Below are 21397 nucleotides of genomic sequence, written 5' to 3' on the forward strand. Positions count from 1 at the left end.
CACCACCCGGGGCCAATTTGCACTTTGCCAGACCGGATGGAGTGGAGGAGGGCCCACTAGAGCCCGCCGCCCAGGCTACGGCAGCCCCCACACACCTGCCCAGGCAGTCCCTTGTGCCCTGCTCCCTGAAGTCACCAGCTCTTCTGGGCTAAGCTCTCAGCTGCCCTTCCCACTTGCACCTTCATCTGGCCTCCAGTGGGCCATGCTCCTGCCCTCTCCTCACCCTTCATAGGTCCCACTGGCCACCCCAGGCTTGGGCTGGGCTCTGTGTAAGTTGCATATTTATTGAGCTTTTGATTCTTTTATAAAGACTTGTACATACTCCACTGGAAAGAGTCCTTTGCTTTTGGAGGCTACCCCCTTCCTGGCTCAGGTGCACTTGGGCTCGGGTAGAGCTCAGGTTGGGCGCCTTCCTGTGCCCCTGTGCCACTCCATCTGCAGTGGGGCACCAGTGGAACACACTTAGGAGGCAGCTGTGAAGTGGGGGGGGGGGTCTGGGATGTCACCAGACCAACACCCCAGGACTCTTTCCCTGCCTCAGCCATGAGCTCTGCCACTAGACCCTCTTGTGGGGTGCTCCCTCAGACTCAGGACTCAGTCCTACTCTGGGGAAGGTGGGTCTCCCATCTGGGTCCCTTCTGGTACTTTAGGTCCAACAACACCCCCTTCCCCCGCCATGGCTGGGGGTGCTGGGGCCCAGAGAGGGGAAGTCACTTCCCCTGGCTCCACCTGGTTCTCAGGGGTGGTGCTAGACTCAGGGCTGGGGACTGGGATGCAGCTCTCCTGTGAGCCTGGCTTAGCCGCAGTAGGCAGTGGGGCAGTTCCTGCCTGGCACTTCCCGCCGCCTCTAGGGCCTGGCCACCAGGGCCAGGTGAGCTAAGGTGCGCAGAGCGGGCATGCAGGCTGGGGGACTCTGTTGGCTGGGGCGGCGACCGTCGAGCTCCGCCCTGTCTCCCAGGCGGGCTTTCCTCGACAGGGCGGGGCTGGCCTTGTGGCTTGGGCTGGGCAGAGCGCGTGGAGCTGGGAAGGCCCTGGGGCGCGGACGCCCCCCACCCCTGTCCCAGGGCCCAGTGCCCCACAAGGCCATGAAGCCGCGGCCCGGGGGCTGCGCGGCAGCTGCGGTGAGTGGTGCCGCGGGAGGCGGGGGATAGCTCTGAGCCTTGCCCTCTGCCGGCTCTGAGGGCAGGGGCAAGGAAAGGGCCCCCAAGGGAGCGAGTCTACTTGCCTGGCCCCGCTGGGGGCTGAGCGGCCGCCCCTTCCGACCTAGATAGAGGCTCCGCCTGGGTGGGGCCCTTCCGCTGAGAGGAAACCCCTCCCAGGGGCCAAAGGGGTCTGGGGGCCTAGGCGGGAAGGCTCTGTCCCCTACCTCACAGAAAGCATGGGTGGGGGAGGGGCGCTGCCAGATTCCTGTGGTGGAGGCTGGCAGGAGCCTCCCCTGCTCCAAAGCCTGGTCTGTGAACGGGGGAAGGAAGTGAGTCTCGCCCGCCACTCATGTGGGCAAATGCTGGGGCCTCTGAAATGGAGGAGCCCAGGCAGGGAGAAGTCCCCAAAGGGCAGCCACCAAGCAGCACCTTACCCCAGGCACTCTTCCTGGTGCTGCTGGGTGCCCAGGCCCAGGGCAGCACTCCGAGCCCCAGGTGTGACTGTGCCAGTGATTTCCAGAAGAGCAATGGTGCGTTTTGTTGTAGGGGCTGTCCAGCAGGTAAGTGGGTGCAGGGCCGGGAGGGGCATGGGGGCAGTTGGAGTAGGCAGCGCTGGGGAGAGGTGGCAGGCAGGCAGGCTGGGCTGGGCTGGGAGGGAAGCAGGGAGCCAGAGGGAGGGAAGGAGGGAGGGAGAGGTTGGGGAGCAGGTTGGGTGGTGCCGAGCTGCCCCCTTTGATCATCTGACCCCTATTGGGTTCCACAGGGCACTACCTGGAGGCCCCCTGCACAAAGCCCTGTGGCATCTCCACCTGCCATCCGTGCCCCCAGGGCACCTTCTTGGCCAGAGACAACCACCATAATCCTCACTGTACCCGCTGCCAGGCCTGCGATGAGCAGGGTGAGGGGCTGCCCAGTGCTTGGAGGGGGGCTCTTAAGGACAAGCCCTGACCGAGATCTTTCTGAAGGAAGTTGCTGGCTTGGGCCCAAACTTTGGGTGTGAGGACCCTGTGCCCACCCTCCACTGAACACTCCACCCTGATCCTGCTGCAGGATGCCCTGGCCCTCTCCCTTCCTGGTGGTCTTCTCAGCCTCTCTCTGGGGGTTTCCCTGCCTGTCTCTCTGGCCTATCCCTGTCTCCATTCTCTGGGGATCCTCCCCTGCCTCTGTGTGAGTCTCTGGCCCTGACCACCTCTGCACTCCCCATCTGCCTCACCCCGCCAGCCTCCCAGGTGGCCCTGGAGAACTGCTCAGCAGTGGCGGACACCCACTGTGGCTGTGAGCCAGGCTGGTTTGTGGAGTGCAAGGTCAGTCAATGTAGCAACAGTTCACCCTTCCACTGCCGCCCATGCCTAGACTGTGGGACCCTGCACCGCCACACACTGCTGTCCTGTAAGTACCCCCATCCTGGCCTGTCTACTCCCAAACCCCTCTCCCTGCCCTGCTCCGTGCTGACCCCTCTCTTGGACTGCAGGTTCCAGCAGAGACACTGACTGTGGGACCTGCCTGCCTGGCTTCTATGAGCATAGTGATGGCTGCGTGCCCTGCCCCACGTAACTTCCTGGCTGTCCTGGGCCAGAGGGAAGGGAGGCTGGGAACAGGGTGGGGGCCTCAGGGACAAGTGCTGCTGGTTCAGGGATAGAAGGAGGGGACAGGGAGGAGGGAGGTTGGCCCTGTGGTGGGTGGGTCCTGTTTCGGGCAAACTTTGGACAGTAAAAAGAAATCTGGATTCACCTTATGCCAGAGAAATAAGGGGGCATATCTTCACTTTCTGCCAGGATTGCCATTAGTAATTGGATTGCATTGGGCAAGTTCAGAGAGGTGACCTCTCTGCTGTGTGGTTTCCCCCTCGAAACACGGGGATGCTATTAGGGATTCTTGGGGCAAGGATACGGGATAAGGCACTTTGTTTATCCATTCAAGCCTTTTTTGAGCCTCTGCCATCTTCCAGACACTGTTCCTAGGAAGTGTGGATACGACAGGGAACAAAGGAGGCAAAAATCCCTATCCTTGGGCCGGGCGCGGTGGCTCACACCTGTAATCCCAGCACTCCGGGAGGCCGAGGCAGGCGGACTGTTTGAGCTCAGGAGTTCGAGACCAGCCTGAGCAAGAGCGAGACCTCCGTCTCTACTAAAAATAGAAAGAAATTAGCTGGACAACTAAAAATATATAGAAATAAAAATTAGCCGGGCATGGTGGCGCATGCCTGTAGTCCCAGCTACTCAGGAGGCTGAGGCAGAAGTATTGCTTTTGCCCAGCAGTTGGAGGTTGCTGTGAGCTAGGCTGACGCCACGGCACTCTAGCCCAGGCAACAGAGTGAGACACTGTCTCAAAAAAAAAAAAAAAAAAAAAAATCCCTATCCTTTTGGAGTTGACATTCTAGTGATTCTTAATTTAGTCTAGAAGAAGGTCAGTGCATAGTAATAGTGATTATTGTTGTTGGGTACACATTGACATTTCAGTAGTACTTCAGGAACATTCTTGGGTAGAGTAAGGAGAGAGGTGTGGGGAGGGAAGGGCCTCCAGGGTGGAGAAGATGTCAGGCAGTCCTGGGTAGCCCCACCCTCCTGTCCCGTGTACTCCTTCAGCCCGTCTCCCCTCCCCTGCAGGAGCACCCTAGGGAGCTGTCCTGAGCCCTGTGCTGCCGTGTGTGGCTGGAAGCAGAGTAGGTGGTGTGCTGGGAATGCACGCGGGAGAGCTGGGATGGCCCAAGGGGAGGTGGGTGGTAGCAACCACCTGATACCCACTACTGCTCTTTCAGTGTTCTGGGTCCAGGTGCTCCTGGCTGGCCTGGTGGTCCCACTTCTGCTCGGGGCCACCCTGACCTACACGTACCGCCGTTGCCAGTCTCACAAGCCCACGGTTGCTGGTAAGTACACACACACACATACACATACACACACATACATACACACACACATACTCTCCCAGGGGCCTGGGGTCAGGATGAGTAGCTCAGAGCCCACTAAACCCTGATAGGGAAGGGGAAACTAAGGCAGGGAGTACTGGGTACAGAGGAACCCAAGAGGAGCTGGACCAGCACCCAGATCCAGGAGGCTTACCTGGTTGCTGACCAGACTCTCTTTGTCTTTGACAGCAGATGAAGCTGGGACAGAGGTTCTGACCCCACCGGTAAGAATCTCAATATGTGCTGGGAAGAGGGTGAGCAGTGTCTGGGCTGCCTCTGGAGCCGGGAGGTTGGGCTTTATAACTTGTGATCCCCGGTGCTTAGCACGGTGGCCAGCACGGGGTAGACATAACAGACAACACTGAGTTATCAGTGGCTGAGACCAGCACAGTGCCTGCCCTCAAGGGGCTCTCAGGCTGCTGGGGTTCAGATGAGTACACAGGTGCTAACAGTTCAATGGGAGGGGGTGCCCCCATGGGATTGGGGGAACAAAAGGAAGGTAGGAGGGGCAGGTTTTCCAGGCAGAGGCAAGAGCTCTTCTGCTGGGCCATGGTGAGAGAGCAGGGATGATGAGGGGAGGTGGTGTTCGGGGGGCATCTGCCAACTGAGCCAAGGACTGTCCATTCCTAGTCACAGACTGCCGTAAAGGGGCCTTACTATGCAAGCGGGGTTGACCTGACGCTTTCTTGGCTTCCAGGCCACCCACCTCTCCCCCTCGGACAGCGCCCACACCTTTCTGGTGCTCCCCGACAACAGTGAGGTCTGCACTGTCCAGTTGGCAGGCAACAGCTGGACCCCTGGTTCCCCCCAGACCCAGGAGGCACCCCGTCCACAGGTGACATGGTGCTGGGACCAGTTGCCCAACAGAGCTCTTGGTAAGTGACCTCAGTGTCCTGAGGCCTTGATCCCATTCTCTTACGTCTGAGGTGGGAAATTGTGCTTTTCTGCCTTGTCCACTTTCTGTTCCCTAACTGGCCAGTCTCCCTGCCCAGCCTGGCAGGCTTGCTGCCAGGGGGTCCTGCGTGCCCCTGACCCCGCCTCCCGGCCGCGGTCCGCATTCCCCATTGGCTCTCTCTGGCCCCGCCCCCAGACCCTCCTCCAGCGCCTTCGCCAGCGCCCCCTGCAGGCTCGGCAGCCGCCGCGCTCCAGCCGGGCTCGCAGCTCTACGACGTGATGGACGCGGTCCCCGCGAGGCGCTGGAAGGAATTTGTGCGCACCCTGGGGCTGCGCGAGGCGGAGATCGAGGCCGTGGAGGTGGAGATCGGCCGCTTCCGCGACCAGCAGTACGAGATGCTCAAGCGCTGGCGCCAGCAGCAGCCAGCCGGCCTGGGCGCCGTCTATGCAGCCCTGGAGCGCATGGGACTGGACGGCTGCGCGGAGGACCTGCGCAGCCGCCTACAGCGCGGCCCGTGAGGCGGATGACCCCCCCGCCACCTCCGCGCTCCGGTGGCCCTTGCAGAAGCCCTAAGTACGGTTACTTATGCGTGTAGACATTTTATGTCACTTATTAAGCCCCTGGCCCGGCCCTGCGTAGCAGCGCCAGCGGCCGCACCGCGCTCGCCCCAGAGCTCCGGTTATGGCGAAGCAGCAGGAGCGAACGTGGGCAGCGGTGAAGAGGTTGCTCCGCTGCTGCTTGGCCTGAGCTTGCCTGAGCCCTGGGTATTAAATCCATCAAGAAGAGCTGCGCTTGTCGTTCTGCCGGGTTGGGGGTGGTCAGCGGCCCGGGCTTTTCGAGGGGCCGGGGGTCTCGCCACCCCGGGTGCCCCCGCGGCGTTGCCTAGCTTGGCCGCAGCGCCCAGGCCTGCCCTCCCGCGTCTCCATGGCCCGGGTGCCCGGAGGCGCGCGTCGGCGAGTGAAAGCGAGCGTGAGCCGGGCGGCAGAGAGAGCTTTAATGCGGGTGCGAGCGGCGGGGCGCGACGGGGGCAGCGGTTGGAGACGCAGGTTCGGCCCCTCGTCCTCCACTCCACCAGGGCAGTGGAAGGGTCCGGAGCCAGGGGCCCGGCTGGGGGCCGGGCGCGGACCTAACCGGAGGGAGGCGGGGGCAAACGTGGGGCCCCAGGAGCGGCAACTGCGTCCCGACGGGCGGTCTTCATCGTTTCTGGTAAACAAATGACTGAGAGGAAAACGTCGGCGGGGATGGGAAATGCGGCCCGGGCTGGGGCTGAGCGCAGATCTGGGTCAGGGAGGGAGGAAAACCCCGTCCCCGAGCTCGGGGCCTGCCTCCGCCCAGGATGCGCCGGCGACGCGGGTTCCGGGGAGCGGGGGTGGGGGCCGCAGCCCAGCGCGCACTCCGCAGGAAAACAAAGTACCGCCCACAGGGCTGGGGAGAGCTCTGCACACTTTGACATTCGACCAACATGCAAATATGTGTTAAATCGGCATGCAAATAAGCAGCTTTTTTTTTTCTTTGCGTCAGCAGCTTGGGCACTTTTACTGCGGCGGCGGGCGCGCTCCAGCGTCAAGGGCTGGGGATGCGGGGGCCAGGGTGCTAGGGGTCAGGGAGGGATTCCAGCTCGGGAGGGGACAGTACTGCGACTCCCAGCCCTTGTGCCCAGGCCGGGACGGGGCGGGCGGGGGGGGGGCGAGCTCGCGAGGCTGTGGAAAGGAGGCCGTGACGTCTAGTACTTAGCGATGTCCCCCTTCTTCAGGATGACCTGCCGCTGCCAGGGCGCCAGCTTGCTCTCATCGTAGCCCAGTGTCCGCAGCTTCTCCGACTGCTCTTTCTCCCGCTGCAACTCCTCCTGCTTCTGCCGCTCCTCCTCTTTCCTGGAGAGGGGTTGGGGGCAGAATCCAGTGAAGCCTGGAGGCAGACACTGGGGCTGGCAGAAAGGGGACCCGGCACCAGGACCGCAGCCTGCCTGACCACTGGTGGCGAGCAGTGGGTTGAAGGCAGGCGCTGGGTTGCTGAGGGCAGAGGGCCTTTCCTGGGGGACGGACCGGGGTTATTGGGACACACCGGAACTGGGCAAGTGGGAAGCAAAGGTTGGGTTACTGGGGGCTGGAGGTGTTCCTGGAAACGGAGGTGCCGCGTCACTGTGTGAGGAGGGGTGTTACAGAGTGCAGGGGCAAGATTATTGGGGCCAAGACTTAAGTTACTGGGGAGCTGTCAGTCTGAATTATTGGAGACTGGGCTTGGGCTACTGGGGAGCAGAGGGACCATTTGATGGGGGACAGGGGCTGGGGAATTAGGGACTGGTTAATTAGAACATAGGGGTAGATCTGCTCTGTTGACAGGGTAGCAGCCAAGCATATGTGGCTGTTAAGCATTCGAAACATGGCTGGTACAAACTGGGATGTGCTGTAGGTGTAAAATACACACGGTATTTTGAAGACTTAGTTTTAGAAAAGGAGTATAAAACATCTCAATAATTTTTTTTCTTTTTGAGACAGGGTTTCATTGTTTCCCAGGCTAGAGTACAGTGGCATGAGCATAGCTCACTGCAGCCTCAAACTCCTGGGCTCAAGTGATCCTCCTGCCTCAGCCTCCTGAGTAGCTGGGACTACAGGCCCACACTAGGATCTTTTTTTTTTAAAGACTAGTCAAATGCAGTAGTGAGGAGGGGGGAGAGTAGTAGAACAAGGAATTCAATCTGTAACTGACTGTGAACAATCAAGTGAGATAACTCATTACCTTCGGACCAGCCCACACTAGGATTTGTTTGTTTGTTTGTTTTAATGTTTTGTAGAGATGGAGTCTCATTATGTTGCCCAGGCTGGTCTCAAACTCCTGGCCTCAAGCCACCCTCCCACTTCAGCCTCCCAAAGTGCTAGGATTATAGGTGTGAGCCACTTCATCTAACCTATAAATTTCATGTTGAAATAATATTTTTTGATATATTGGGTTAAATACAATATTACTAAAATTAAGTTCACCTATATCCATTTTTTCACTGTGGCTACTAGAAAATTTTAAATTATATATGTGGCTCACATTATATTTCTATTGGACAACACTGGGCTAGATTAATGGGGACAGAAATTAAGTTTTAAACTAAACAGACAAGGTTATTGATACTGGGGTTGGGTTAACTGTGCAGCAGAAAAGCTAGGTTAATAGAAGATGGGGACTGGCTAATTTGGAAGCAAGTTTATCAGAATGTAAGAGCAAGATTTTGGGAAACAGGGAGTAAGTTATTGGGGGACAGGGGTCTGGTGGCATTATCAGGAGCAGAGACGTTGTGCTCCAAGGGCTGAGAGACAGGATTTGCTCAGGATAGGGCTGGAGGAAGGGATAAGCCCTGTGACTGGGTCGGGGTAGGGGTGGCAGGCCCCGCACTTACCGCTTCTGCTCCCTGGAAGGAAAAAGAGACAGTGTTAGTTGGTGCCTCCATTTAAAGGACATGGTCAAGACACCCTGCCAGGCTAGCCTCTGCCTGACCCCCAGCTCACCTCTCCTCTTCCAGCTTCTTCCGCAGGAGGTCCCGCCTCCAGGCAGGCATGCTGGCCAGCCGGGCCTCCTCCTCCTCCTCCTGAAACACAAGCACAAAGCTTCAGGATCAGCAGGGTATGGGAGGTATGGGGCCAGACGGGGTACACCCCTAACCTGGGGGGACCTGGAGGAATCAGGGACAACAGGAGGCAGATGTGATCACAGGAAGAGCCTCTTTTGATGCCCTTCTATGGGACAAGTCAATAAAGGTGTCTGGTCATAGCCCCCTCGGAAGGGGGCCTCTTGCCCCCCAAGAACCCAGCCCCTGTGTCCTGGAGGAGGCACCAGAGAGATCAGAGCTCAGTGCAGCACAGGAGCAGAGAATGAAGTAGTTCAGCCCCAGAGCCCCTAAGCCTGATTCCCCACAGGGTAGGAGGACAGGTGGCCCCAGGCCTGTAACCTCTGGGCAGAGGCAGACATGGGTCCCCACACACCCTGTAGGCTCAGGGAGGTTCAGGCTGCCTCTGGCTCCCCTGTATGTGAAAGACCTTCTGGCCCATGCTTGCCCTCTCGCCAATGGAGTGGTCACCAGTTCTACAATTGTGGGGTTGCAATGACATGGGGGAGGGTGTCCAATGTAGGCAGCTTACAACAAAGAGATTTATTTCTTGAATGTTACAGGGGAGAAAGGGTCTGTACACATCACACAGAACACTGCACACGTGGCTCCCTTGACCTCAGCCAAGGAGGTAGCTGTGAACTCCAGCAGAAAACCAGACAGAGGGAGAGAGTGAGTGAGACCACACCATACTGCTCCAAGGTGGACTCACTGTCCCCCACTCAAAGGGTTGTCTGCTGCTGCCTGGCTCCACACAGAGCCCAGCAAGGCCAGAGGGGGACAGGTGGTTTGCTCTGTGCCATGCCCTGCCTCTCTTGGCCAAGGCCCCATAACCTGCCCTGATGGGACCCCAAAGGCTGACGTAGCCTGGTCCTGGGCATCCTGGGCTTTTTAAGGCCACCATCCTGGGTTCTTCCTGTGCATTTCTGGCCTCTAAAAGGCATGAGGCAGGCATCCAGGCCCAGGTTAAGGCATTTGAGAGTACATTCCGAATTCCGCTGCTCATATGTCAAACAGCTCTGCCTCCTTCTCCTTCCAGAAAGAGAAGCTGCGATCGATGTAGCGGCAGATGTCCTCGTTGCTGAATTCGCCCATCTCGGACACTAGCTCCAAGGGGTCTTCGGCGGCAGGGGCTTCGGAACCTGCAGGGTCCGAGGTCGGGGGAGGTGCGGCGGGCGGAGGCTGCGGTGCAGGGGCTGGGGCCTCGGGCTGGTCTTGTGGCCGGTCCTCCGTCTGAACTTCGTCGGTCAGCTCCTCCTCTTCTTTCTCCTCCTCTCCTTTCTTTTCCTCCTCTTCCTCCTTCCTGGCCTGTTCTTCGCGGGCCTGCTCAGCCTCCGGGCTGTCTCCGAAGAACTGGCGCCTGAGGTCCTCGAAACCGTCGCTCCAGCTGCGCCGGCCGACCTCCACCTCCTCGAGCACAACGCGGTGGAAGAGGCGGATGAGCTCCCACGGGTGGCTGCCCAGCCGGTCGAACATCTCGTAGCAAAGCAGGTGGCGGAACTTGCGCTCCTCCCGGCTCAGGCCCATCTCCAGCAGCTGGAAGTAGCCGAGCATGAAGAGGTCCAGTGTGAGGCTGTCGTAGCGCGGGGGCGCGCCGCCGTCCAGGGGCGGCAGGAAGTGCTCGGGCCAGTACAGGCCGTGCGCCAGGCCCGGGCCGCTCGGGAGGCGCCCTGGCACCTGTCGCAGCAGGCTCCGCCAGTGGCCCAGGAGCTTGCCCACTACCTGCCGCTGCTTCAGCAGGTGCCGCAGCCGCTCATCCGGGCCGCAAGCCGTGCTGTCGCTCGCCGGCTGCTGGGGGGCGTCCGCGGCCTCGGGGTCCGGGTCGGCGCCGGCGGCCACCACGCGGGGCAGCAGTCTGCGCAGGCGCGCCTGGGCGAGGCGCCCGGGGCCGCGGAAGGTCCACTTGCGCCAGTGCTCCAGGAAGAGGTAGACGATGCGCTCCTTGCGCATGTCGAGGTAGTCCTGCACGCCGCGCAGCTCGGTGGAGAGCGGCGGCCTGCGCGCCAGCTGCTCGGGTTCGGGCAGCGCCGCCTGGCGGGCCGGCGCCTCGGGCGCGCCCAAGGCGCTCGGGGGCTCCGCGGGGGCGCTGGGCTCGCCAGTGCCAGCCGCCACGTAGTCCTCCTCGAGGATGGGTTCGCAACCTGGGGCGCCGGCGGGCTGAGACAGCTTGCGGCGCGGGGCGTGCGCGGGCGCTGCGCCCTGGGCGCGCAGCTCGTAGGTGGCGCGGAGGTGTCGCACGGACACGCCGCACTCGAGGATCTCGCGCGCGACGGCTTCGCGGCACCAGCTGAGCGAGTGCGAGCGGCCCAGGCACAGTGGCCCTGGCCGACAGGGCGCATCCGGCAGCGGCGCCAGCGGCTGGCCCGTGTCGGCGGCCAGCAGCTCGGCCAGGTGCGCGGGCCGGCCGCCCAGCGCGGCCAGCAGCGTGGCCATGCTCTTGAGCAGCGTGGAGATCTTGCTGCACCAGGCCGGCAGGCTGGCAGCGCGGCCGTGCATGCGGCGCGGGTCGACGGTGAAGCGCGGCGCAGATAGGGCGGCTGAGATGGGCAGCAGCTGCTCCAGCTCCAGCTCCAGCTGCTCCAGGCGCGCCTCCAGCTTCTGCGCCTTGTGCAGCACCTGCAGGTTCTCAATTTGCTGCTCGATGCGGAGGATGTCGGCCTCGGTCATGAGCTCGCCGAAGGGCCCGAGGATGGCGTTGTGCTCGCGGGAGTACCTCCAGCCATCGCGGGGGTAGCAGCACGAGCTGGCGGCCGTCAGCTAAGGCGGGGAAGACAAGAGAGGGGAGGGAGGCGCGTCTCCCTCTGGCCCAGCTCCCGCAGTGGCGCCGGGGGACTTTTTGCATGTCCCAGGTGGTGTAATGGCTCCGCGGGGCTGCGTTTGCAGGGACAGGCCGCTCCTGGCCGGCGGGAGATTACGCTGGGGCGAGGCTTGGCTTCGGCCCGGGCCGCTGCTCCGGGCTCTGTGCAGTGTCCGCTTTGGTCGCTGGCGGGGGGCATAGCCGGTCGCTGGGCGCTGCTGCCGAGGCAGGGAGGGCAGGCCGGCAAACGGGGTCTCCACGCCTGGCCTGGTCGCTCATTACACCACTCAAGGAACATGCAAAAGGCATTGAAGCTGAGAGGCACAGTGGCCCTCCCACCCCAGCCAAGGCCTGCAATTGTGAGGCTTCTGCCCCCAGACTGCTGACCCCTTCTGAAGCTCCCCTGTGGCCCCAGGGCTCCCTGTCCCGTTGCCAATGTTTTATATGCTGAATGAGAGGCCGCTCCTCTCTTAAGGAGGCTTAAGGGGCAGCTTCCCCTGGGACTCTCAGCCCCTCCCCTCATCCTACTGAGCTGATAATACAACGCACAGAGCAGGGCTTGCCACGCACTTACATTCTTATGTCTCACTTTTCTCCACCTCTGGCCACCACTCTAGTGCCCAGCTTTTCCACCCTAGGGACAGCCCTCACCTCCACACAGGCCTCTGTGATTCACCTTGACCCAGGACAACCCATTCCCCACACACAACCGTAATGAAGCCGCTGTCCTGCTTAACCACCGCCCCCCAGGCTCCCCACTGCTCCAGGAGAAAGTCCCCTCTCTTCCAGGGAGCTGGCCGGGCCTTGGTAACCTGACCGCCACTGCCCTCTCCAGCTCAGCACCCCACGGTACAGTCACAGAGCCACATCCAACTCTGGCATCCAGACCACCCCATCCTGCCTGCTGGCTCTTCACCCAGCTCTTTTCCTGGCCACCTGTTGGTCATCCTCCAAGTCTCTCCTTAGACATCACTTCCTCTTCCCCAACTCTGTTTCCGGCCCAAATGAGGTGGCCAGCTTAGGGCTGTCCCAGTCCCCTGCACTCCCCACCACAGCCGGCTGGGTCATATCAGCTCAGTTATTTGTCTCCCCAGTTGCTCATTCGCTCACATCGTCCTGTTTTGTCTCCTAATTTGTTTGCTGACTGACACACACACACCCTGCAGCCACCTTGGGAGCAGGCCCTGATACATTCTCCGCGAATCCCCAGAGGCTATGACGGTATATGGGGCACATAAACAGCACTCGGGACGTTTGTTGGACAAATGAACAGAAACAGTCCTGCCAGCTAGTGATGATCAACTCATCTTACAGTTGAGGAAACCGAGGCTGCCTGAGGCTGAGTATGAGCAGCGGGAAGGGGGCAGTGCAGGGAAGGAGCCCAGGTCAGACTGACAGGGACCAAAGCCCTTTTGCCGCTCAGTGTGGTCCCTAGACCACACCGTCACTGGCCTCACCCAAGAGCGTGTTAGAAATGCAGAAGCTCGGCCCCACCCACACCTCCTGAATCAAAAAAAGCATTATAACAAGATCCTGGGTGATTTGAAGGCACATTGGAGTTTGATAAACATTGCCACCTCACTTCAAAGGGACAGCTGCTGGCCCCAGGAGGACAGGGTCCTGAAACCCTGCTTTCCCCAAAGGACGTGGGAGCCTCGGGAGTGGGAGGGCTGGGGCAGGTGGGGTGGCGGGGGGGATGGGCTGCAGGCGCAGACGCAGACCCCAGGGCCGCTGGGAAGCCCCGCCCCCCACCCACCTTTCGCTTTTGCTCCTCCTCCTCCTGCATCTTCAGCTGCAGCTTGCGCACCATCACCTGGCGCTTCCACTCGGGGATGGGCCGGCCCTGCTCGTCGTGCGTGGGGATGAGCGCCTCCACGTCCAGCTGCACGCCCGGCGCTGGGGTGGCCGGCGGCGCCGGCGCCAAGCTGCCGTTGAGCAGCGGCTGGAGGCCCGCTGCCGGCGGGGTGGGGCTCCGGGCCGGTGATGGCTCAGGCGACACCGGCGGCAGCGGCGAGTCTGGCTGAGGGGAGAAGCGGCGGGGCTGAGCGCCCGACGGGCTCGAGCGCAGGGAGCCGGGGCGGGGGCTCCTGTTGGGCCCGCCTACCTGGGAGGCCGGCTGCCCGCTGCCTGAGAACACTGTGGTCAGCCCCTTGCTCTGCGGCGTCGGCTTCAGGCTCTTGCCCGCCTTGATCTCAGCCAGTAGCTCTGAGTTGTCGCCCGTCGGGGACATCATGTTGAAAGACTTGGTGCCTAGGCAGAGGCAAGAGAGGAGGCGCTAGTCTGTGGCGGGGACACGTACCCGCCGCCCCCCACCCGTCCCTCTGCAGCCCTTCCCCAAGCCAGGACCGGCCGGTGCCCTCCCTTGGGCCCAGAGGGCAGCTCTTCAGATCCTGGTCCTCTGGGCAGCTTTCTGGGCCCCCAGAGCATCGCAGCCCCACCATCCTCCCAGCCCTACTCACAGGGTGTAGGGCCTCTGCCTGGAGGTCCCTGGGAGTTCATGGTGGCTCTTGGGCCAGCCCTGGGAACTCCAGCATATGTCTCCACCCAGCCACTGCCTGTCCAGCTCCAAAACACCACACTACCCGGGGCCAGCCACCCGACCTTTGTCCCGGGTTCCCTGGCTCAGCCCTGCTGGGGTGGAGTCTCCCTTTGGCCCCCTCCCTGCATCAGTAAAGCCCAGTGACCCTTGGACTGAGTGGATTGGGGCCTCTATGGCCATACAGAGTCAGGACCCTGGAGTGCCAGTGCCCAGCTGGCCGCCCCTCCCCACGCAGTGACGGACAGATGCGTGAGCAGACACACAGGTTGCAATCCAGGAGCACATTTATGGCAAAGCGCGGCTCAGCTCTGGGGGGACCCAGGAAAGCAGAGCCCTTACTAAGGCTATGGGGGGGTACCCAGGAAGAAGGACAGGCGGATAATATGCAAATGCCAGGCACAGACTTTGCATTTTCCGTCTTGGCTGGCGGAGGTGACTAGGGATTTGGGGAGGGATGACTTTTGAGATCTGAGGAAAGGGCCAGGTCTGGGAGCGAGAAACAAAATGGGCCAACAGCTCTTGGATTCCCAAGCTGGGGACCCCAGAGTGCAGTGACGGGGAGGGAAGAGCAGTGTGGCCAGCTCACTGATTGTAGGCAAAATCGGACCCAGGTGCAGGACGCTTGGGCACATATATGGATGTGTTGGGCATATGAGGATAGAGGGGTGCAAGGCCCCCCATGGCATCAAGGTCTCCTCGCCTGCCAGCCCCTGACCCTGCCCTTTCCTGAGTCCCAGCCCCTCTGCCTCGCTTCTCCTGCCGTCTCCCCCACCCTGTGCCTCAGCCTCAGCCAGGAGCAGCAGCTACTCACTCTTCCTGTGCCTCAGGACTCTCACTTCTAGGGACCGAGAGGAGAGAAGTGACAGTGAAGTTAGGAGGGAGAGAGGGCCGGGATGAGACTGGGACAGCAGGGGACAGTGAGAGAGAGCCAGGGAGGGCAGGAAGGGGAGGGGAGAGGAGGTGCTTTCCTGCCCATCTAGCCCTGGCTCAGGCTGCTCTGGGGCCCCACAGGGGTGATCTGTCCAGTTCCCAGTTTGGCTGGTGCCCCTGAGGGATGGGCAGGGACACCACTGGCCCTTGTCCCCCCAGCAAGGGCCTCTATCTTGGCACTGGGTTGGGATAGGGCACCCAGCCCAGGCTCTGCTGGGAGCGGGTATCTTGGGAAGCCCAGAGTCTACTCTTCTTCTGTTCCTAGCTTCAGCCCTGCGCAGGCTGCCGAGGGAAGAAGCTGACCCCAGAGCTGGGGATGGGGTGGGGGCTTTCTGAAGGCTCAGTTGTTAGTGGACATGCTACCATAGGGACGCCAGGGGACCTAGTCAGGGAGTTAAAGCTGTGGGTGGTGCCACTAAGCACGGTCTTTGCATTGAGTGGCTGAGAAAGGCACCATCACTGGGCTGGGAGCACTGGCACCCAGACACCAACTCCTGGGCCTTCCAGGAGGCCTGGCAGAGGGGACACTGCCCCATTTTACAGAAAAGCACAAGAATCCTGGTCACCTGTTTACCTATTTAAAAAGGATGCCTAGGGAAGTCACCAGGAGGAGGGAGGGGAAACCAAGATGGGTCACTAGCTTTGTCCCCAGGGCCAGGCCCCTGTCGGGATCTGGCTAGGAAGAGTCCCTGACATGTCTGAAAAGGGCTCAGGTCTGTGCTGCCTGGAAGGACCAGAGAAAGAGTTGGGGGGAGGAAGAGGGTCTCAGGATAGACCAGGGGCAGGAGAAAGGTTGGCCAGCAGCCCTGCCTTCTTGAAGCTAATTCTACTGCTTAGAGCTTCCCTCTAGCTCATCAGAGCACCAGCCCAGAGCTGGGGGCCTTCCCTAGCCAGTGGCAGGCAAGCCCAGAGATGGGAGGGGACTTGCTGCAGGTTACACAGCCCAGTTCTGCTCTGGCAGGATCGAAGCCACCCAGAGACTTCCCTCAGGGTCAAGTACTCAGTGGGGCAGGGGCTGGCAGGAAAGACAGGTAGGAAAGGAGGAAGGACCAGGGCAGTCTCAGCTGGGGAGGGGGCGGTGTCTAGATTGCCCTCCTCTTTCAGGGCTAGCGCCGCCCCCACCCCGCATCCCGCACTACTCACTGCCGGTGGACGACGAGGAGCGACGTTGCCCGCAGCCAGGGCCAGCGCCCTCGAAGGGCAGAGGCGGGGCAGGCGGCGGTGAGCTCAGGGCCTCAGGCAGGGGCGGCGGCGGCGGGGGTGGCGGCGGCAGCTCCCTGGACGCCTTGGGGTCCGCGGCGCAGCCGTTATGCACGGGGTTCCCGGGGAGCAGCGCCGCCTGCGGGGGAGCGGAGGCACCAGCGAGTGAGCCGCGGGCGGCAGGGCCGGGTCTCGGGCGGCCGGCGAGCGTGGGCTGGCGGGCACGCACCTCCTCGCTGTGCGCCATGCCGGGGCGAGCGGCCAGCGGCTCCCCGGGGCAGCGGCCCAGCTGGCGGTAGTAGTCCCCCGTGCTGGGCTGCTTGCTGAAGGCGCGGGGCTTGCGTCCGGAGTCCTGCCTCCGCAGCCCGTTGTGGCCGTCGCAGGAGCTTGGCTGTGGGAAGACAGCGGCCGCTGGGCTTCGGGCACTTGCCCCTAATGCCCCCACGACACCCGCCCCAACTCTTCACCTCCCCAGGGCTCGCGGCCAGGAGCCGTCGAGGGGTGCGGCCGGCCCCGTCGAACAGCCGTCCCCCCGGTTCTCAGAGCCGGCACGAGGGTGTAGGGCCTGGGTGGAAGGGCAGACTCGGCTACAGGGAGGGGTTCTGGGCGTGGGCCAAGGGGCACAGGGGCCCCCACTGAGGCCAGAAGGGGCGGGCTCAGGGGCGGGGTGGCCCAGCCCAGACGCCAGGGGGAGCCGGAGAAGGGGAACCTCCCAGCTTAGCCAGCGCCAGGGCCTCGGCTGCACCCGGCTCTTGGCTGCCGGACCAACACGGCGTCCCCAAGGCTCCGCCGAGTCCTGTCTCGCGGGGGTCCGGGCCCAGAGGAAGCCCTCTCAAGAGCCCGTGCCCGATTAGGCTCCCGCTTGCCCAGAGCCCCCAGCCTCCAGGCCCCGGGCTGCTCCTACCTGCGACTGTGCCGATGGCCCCCGCTGTGCACCTGCCGGCGGGGGCGGCACAGACCCGACACCTGCGCTACCTGATCCTTCCTCTCAGGTTACAGCCGGGCCCGTGCCCGCCCGCGCGTGGCGGGCCTATGGTCTCAGTCGGCCTGACATCACCTGGGGCCCGCCAATCCCAGGCCGAAACCCTCCAGCAGTCGGGGATGCCACACCTGGCCATTGCGCGGCGCCTGCCCCACCCGCCAGATGTGGTTCCGCCCCCTGCGCCTGTCCCTAAACTAGGTGCTGCACACCGCGACCTTCATCCCCCTACGCATCGCCGGAGACCAGACGAGAGCCTGACAGTGGGCAGTGGAACCTCTCATATTTGGCCCCCCGGTTCCGGGTCACGCCCCTGCCCTTCCCCTCCCGCATCTGGAAACCATCGCCATCCGCGAAAGCGACACCAACACCCGCGCCCAAGCCTCGGGTTTCAGGGGCCGCAAGGCGGGGTCGGGTGACAGCGCAACGTCCCGCCCCGTCGAGGCTGCCCCCTGCTGGGTCCGGCGCGGGGAGAGGGACGTGAGGTGGCTGGACCAAAGGCCAGTGACCAGGTGGGGGCTGGCCGGTGCTCCAGCCTCCAGTCCGTGCGTCCCCGCGGTGGCCTCGGACCCTCCGCGCCCCGCCTAAGCAGGCTCACGTTGCAGGAAACGCGACACCGCAGGATTTGTTTTCTGGGCCAGCCCGCCCCCTCGGCGCCCCCTGCAGCCCTGGAGGCTAGGACGCGGCGACCCTGCTCCTGCCGGGTCAGGCACCCGCGCTGGGGGCGCAGCGGACACACAAAAGGCTCTTTGTGGCTCGGCCCGGCGCCTGCGGACTGGCACGCATACACTAGGGAGGGGCGCGGGGACCGCGCAGTCCTAGCGCTTGGACTCAAGGGTGGAGAGGGGGCGCTGGCCGGGCCACCTGTCGTGTGGCTTTGGGCGGGGCCCACAGGCCAGGCTGGGAAAGTTGGTTATCCCAGGGCCCCTGTAGCCCTGCTTGCTCCAGCCCCAGCCGCCTCCCAGAGATGAAAGGGGAAGCCGCAGTGAGAGCTTGGTCTGAGATGGCATAAAGAGGGTGGCCGTTGGAGTCTCTGTGGAGGCTCAGTGTCCCTCCCAAAGCCTCCCCTGCCCAGTGGCCTTGTGACCTGAGTCACTTGTGCAGACTGGTTACTCAGCTCCTTGTTCCTGGGGTGGCTTGCCTTGGGCTTGAGAGAGAAATGCAAGGTCCCCGGCTCCATTAGGACCCTAGGGGGCTGCCACCCCTACTCCAGGCCACCTGCAGCCTCAGGCTGTCCCCTCACCTCTCAGACCAGCCTTGCTCTGTTCCTTTGGCCAGTATGCTGGGGGCCTCTCTGGGCCTCCTTGCCCAGGACTCCCAAGGTTGCCTAGACCAGACTACTGCTCTCCCCTGCTCCGGAGCCTCGGCCAGGAGCCTGCAGGCCCTGGATGTCCCCAGGCACCTCACACTCGTGCCCGCACTGGCCTAATCCCCTCCTCAAAGCTTGCTTTCCCCAGGGCTCCTGCCACGGCACTGCCCCCTCCAAGAGCTCCCACCACAAACGGGAGCCAGCCTCAGCGCCACCTCCCCCAGCCCCAGGGCCAGCAGGTGCCAAGTCCTGCTGGTGCTCTTTCACCCTTCCCCCACTGCCCCCTGGCCCTCGCTTCCACAGCCATGCCGCCAACACCTCCCACCTGGAAGACACCTCCCTTGGGTGCCATTCTCCACCTGAGCCCAGGGCTGCGTGGGTGTGTGCATGTCTGTGGAGGGGCAGTCAACATGCATTCTCTGTCAACTCCGTGGCAACCCTGCCGCTTTGTGCAAAAGTGGCACAGACCCAGCTTCTGGCAGGGCACAGCTGTGTGGGTATATGTCCCTTCACCCCCCAGCTCCCTGCTGAGGGCCATGGCTTTGTCTTACCCACCTCCCAGTCCCAGCACCCAGCCCCGAGCCCCCATGGGACTGGCCAAGAACTTCGACTCTTGAATGGGCCATGGGCCCCAGGCCCCTGCCCTGTGCCCACAGGTGAGGCCAGTCCTCTGGCCTCACCTGCCCTGTCCCCCGTCAGCCCAGACCCACTGCTGGGAGGCAGGCAGGGGCTGAGGGCTCACTACCTCCTTCTTGCTGGCCTCAGTGTCCACATGGCGGAGTTTGTTCTTGGTCTGCATATAGATGTCAGCTGCATGTAGCCCCACCGGGGGCTTGGGAGCTGGGTAGCCTGGAGGGGCCGGGGGCAGTTGGGTGCCCGGAGGTGGGGGTGGTGGAGGGAAGCTGGGTGGTGGTGGTGGCGGTATAGGTCTCCCCATCTTGCCCCGAGGCAGGCCCAGCTCAGGGTTCAGCATGTCCATGTAGCTCTGTATGTCTGCAGCTCTTGTGCCAGGAAGCCCTGGGGAGGCGGAAGGGAAGACCACGTGTGGGAGTTTGCAGAGAGGCTGTCCCCCAGGACTGACTCTCCACCACCTGGAAACTACTTGCCAAGGGGCAAGGTAGGCTCAAGGGCCCTACTTGGCGTGCCCACTGTGGCTCTGGCAGTGCCAGCCATTTCCCTCGGGCCTGCCCTTCCCAAGCCCTGCACTCTCTGGGGGAAGACCAGGCGCTCAGGTTTGGAGAGGAAGCACAGGGGGCTTTGGGCTCTGTCTAGAGGGCAGAGTCCCCTGGAGGGGAGGGGGCGGAGGGGAGGGTAGATCTGGCAGGGCAGGTGGCAAGAGCATGGATGGCCACACCCGATCTTTGCAAGGCACCCCTGCCAGCTCTGCAGGCCACCACCTGGCGGAGCAAAGCAGACATTGCAGGTGGATGGACACTCACGCTCAGGGCGTGGTCACCGTGTGTGTACATGCGTGCTTGGCTTCTGCCTGCATGTCTGTGCTTTTATGTATGTTTGAGTGTGTGCACATTTGTGCACATGCTTCTTTGTATTTATGAACATGTGTGCATTGGTCTGTGGATGTGGTGTGTGTGTGCGTTTCTGTAGTATGGCAATGGAACATCGTGTGCCTGTGTGTAAGGTAGGTTTGTGCATATATCTGCATGGCTCTGTATACACATTTATGTGCATTCATGTCTGTATGTTGTGTGTACACATGTACAAGTGTGCACTTTTGAGTGTGGATAGCTGAGAACAATGAATTGTGCACAGGGTTCATGTGGATTTTGTGGGACGGGAGTATGTGTAGACGTGCATGTATGTGTGTGATGGGCACACGCTCATCTCTCACTGCAAGGAGTGTCCCCTCCCAGTGTTTAAGACTGCAGGCGATGATGTGGCCTCCAGGCTCAGGGGCCTAGCGGTCTGGGTGCAGTCTCTCCTTCCTCCCCCTTCCCGGCCCGGCCCACTCACCACGTGGAGGGTGCTGGCCCTTGATGCTCGAGTGGCTGGATGAGCAGGAGTCATAGTTGGAGAGGGTGCTTGTGGGCGAGCTGAGGTCAAAATTCAGTGGCTGGACAGACATGGTGGTGTTGGGCGAAGACATGCCAGAGTCGGGCTGCTTTGCCTCCAGCTCCGCAGATGGGTCCCGGGACAGCACGCGGTGCTCCACGCTCTGAAGGCAGGGAGGCCGTGAGGTAAGCCCACCCTGAAGACCAGCTGCTTTCTAGGCCAGAGTCCTGCTCAGGCGTGCCCTTGCTGCGGGACCTTGGTCAAGTTGCTTTGCTTTCTGGGCTCCTCTCATCGTCACGAGAGGGTCTCTCAGACTCTTCCCAGACTGAGATTCAAGCCTAACCCCCTGGGTGGCGTGATCGGGGTTCCGGGAAACTCCCTCCCCAGCTCCTCCCTGCCCAGGGGGTGGAGGGACTGACAGAGGAAGGTGCCCTGGGCTATATACCCCTAGGGGAGGAGTGCCAGGGGACCAGCCTTCTCCCTCCTGTCGGTGGGCACAGGGCCTGGGCTGCAGTGTCTCTGTGGGGAGGGGTACAGCCACGTCCTTCCTCCATCACCTGGCTGGCCACCCCTGTCTCTCCTCGCCCAACCTGGGACAGCTCCCAGCTCTGGCCTGGCCTGTGTCCGGATGGGGCCCTTTGAGAAAGGGTGGGGCCTGGGGTGGCCCAGCTAAGCTGGGATGGGCGGCCTGACCTCAGGCTCCCAAACCTGTCATCCCCACGTCCGCCCATCCCATCCCTGCCCATGCCTCTGACGGCAGGCCTGTCCCCTCCCTGCATGGCAGCAGACTGGTGTGGGGGCCCTGCTTACGTTGCCCATGCTGTCCCTGCTGCCGGCAAGCCCGCTTGCTGCACTGCTTCCTGCCCAGGCCTGCTCCTTCCGGCCCTGTGCCCCCTCCCTGCCTAAGAAGTGTCACAGGCCCCCTGGGAGAGAGAGGCAGGCCTGGCACCAGGTAACGGCTCAGCAGCCACGCTCATTGGCCCCGTAATTAGGGGCTCTGGGGGAGTGTTTGCCTTTTCTGGGCCAACATCTTCCGTGGCTTGGATCTGTCACTGCTGCAGCTGGGCCCGCCTGGGTAGGGGGACCAGGGCTCCCACAC

General features: G+C 62.3%; 2 protein-coding genes across 6 annotated transcripts in view; one reads left to right on the forward strand and one right to left on the reverse strand.

Annotated features, from left to right (window-relative positions):
- Positions 1-1003: 1003 nt before the first annotated feature.
- On the forward strand, positions 1004-5716 carry TNFRSF25 (tumor necrosis factor receptor superfamily, member 25). Of its 5 annotated transcripts, XM_012662515.1 has the most exons (10): positions 1004-1121; positions 1582-1702; positions 1906-2040; positions 2364-2531; positions 2614-2692; positions 3749-3804; positions 3901-4008; positions 4237-4271; positions 4745-4922; positions 5138-5716. In XM_012662515.1, exons 1-10 carry the CDS (start codon positions 1086-1088, stop codon positions 5458-5460), a joined length of 1239 nt encoding a protein of 412 aa, XP_012517969.1. In that variant the 5' UTR covers positions 1004-1085; the 3' UTR covers positions 5461-5716. The 5 variants fall into 5 exon arrangements, with proteins under 5 accessions (XP_012517969.1, XP_012517972.1, XP_012517967.1 ...); XM_012662518.1 differs by lacking the exon at positions 1906-2040; XM_012662513.1 differs by having other exon boundaries at positions 1065-1702.
- Positions 5717-5926: 210 nt separating this feature from the next.
- The window catches only part of ESPN (espin), a 30728-nt gene continuing 15257 nt past the window's right edge, over positions 5927-21397 (reverse strand). Inside the window, exons 6-13 of the mRNA XM_012662521.1 lie at positions 20260-20461; positions 19034-19305; positions 15944-16391; positions 13436-13581; positions 13088-13351; positions 8437-8516; positions 8328-8339; positions 5927-6813 (exon numbers count right to left, since the gene is read on the reverse strand). Of these exons, the coding sequence (XP_012517975.1) occupies positions 6666-6813; positions 8328-8339; positions 8437-8516; positions 13088-13351; positions 13436-13581; positions 15944-16391; positions 19034-19305; positions 20260-20461 (1572 nt within the window). The 3' untranslated portion in view covers positions 5927-6665. The remainder of the gene's footprint in view (positions 6814-8327; positions 8340-8436; positions 8517-13087; positions 13352-13435; positions 13582-15943; positions 16392-19033; positions 19306-20259; positions 20462-21397) is intronic.

This window comes from Propithecus coquereli, unplaced genomic scaffold (genome assembly GCF_000956105.1).
Source record: "Propithecus coquereli isolate 6110/MARCELLA unplaced genomic scaffold, Pcoq_1.0 Scaffold77, whole genome shotgun sequence".
NCBI classification, from domain to species: domain Eukaryota; kingdom Metazoa; phylum Chordata; class Mammalia; order Primates; family Indriidae; genus Propithecus; species Propithecus coquereli.

What these genes read in the sequence shown, in the direction of transcription:
- TNFRSF25 (XM_012662513.1), top strand. Translation starts at nt 1,492, where the DNA reads ATGTGGGCAAATGCTGGGGCCTCTGAAATGGAGGAGCCCAGGCAGGGA. An exon ending in CCAGGCCTGCGATGAGCAGG is followed by an intron (nt 2,041 to 2,363) that starts GTGAGGGGCTGC and finishes TCACCCCGCCAG; the next exon opens with CCTCCCAGGTGGCCCTGGAG. An exon ending in GGCTGCGTGCCCTGCCCCAC is followed by an intron (nt 2,693 to 3,748) that starts GTAACTTCCTGG and finishes CCTCCCCTGCAG; the next exon opens with GAGCACCCTAGGGAGCTGTC.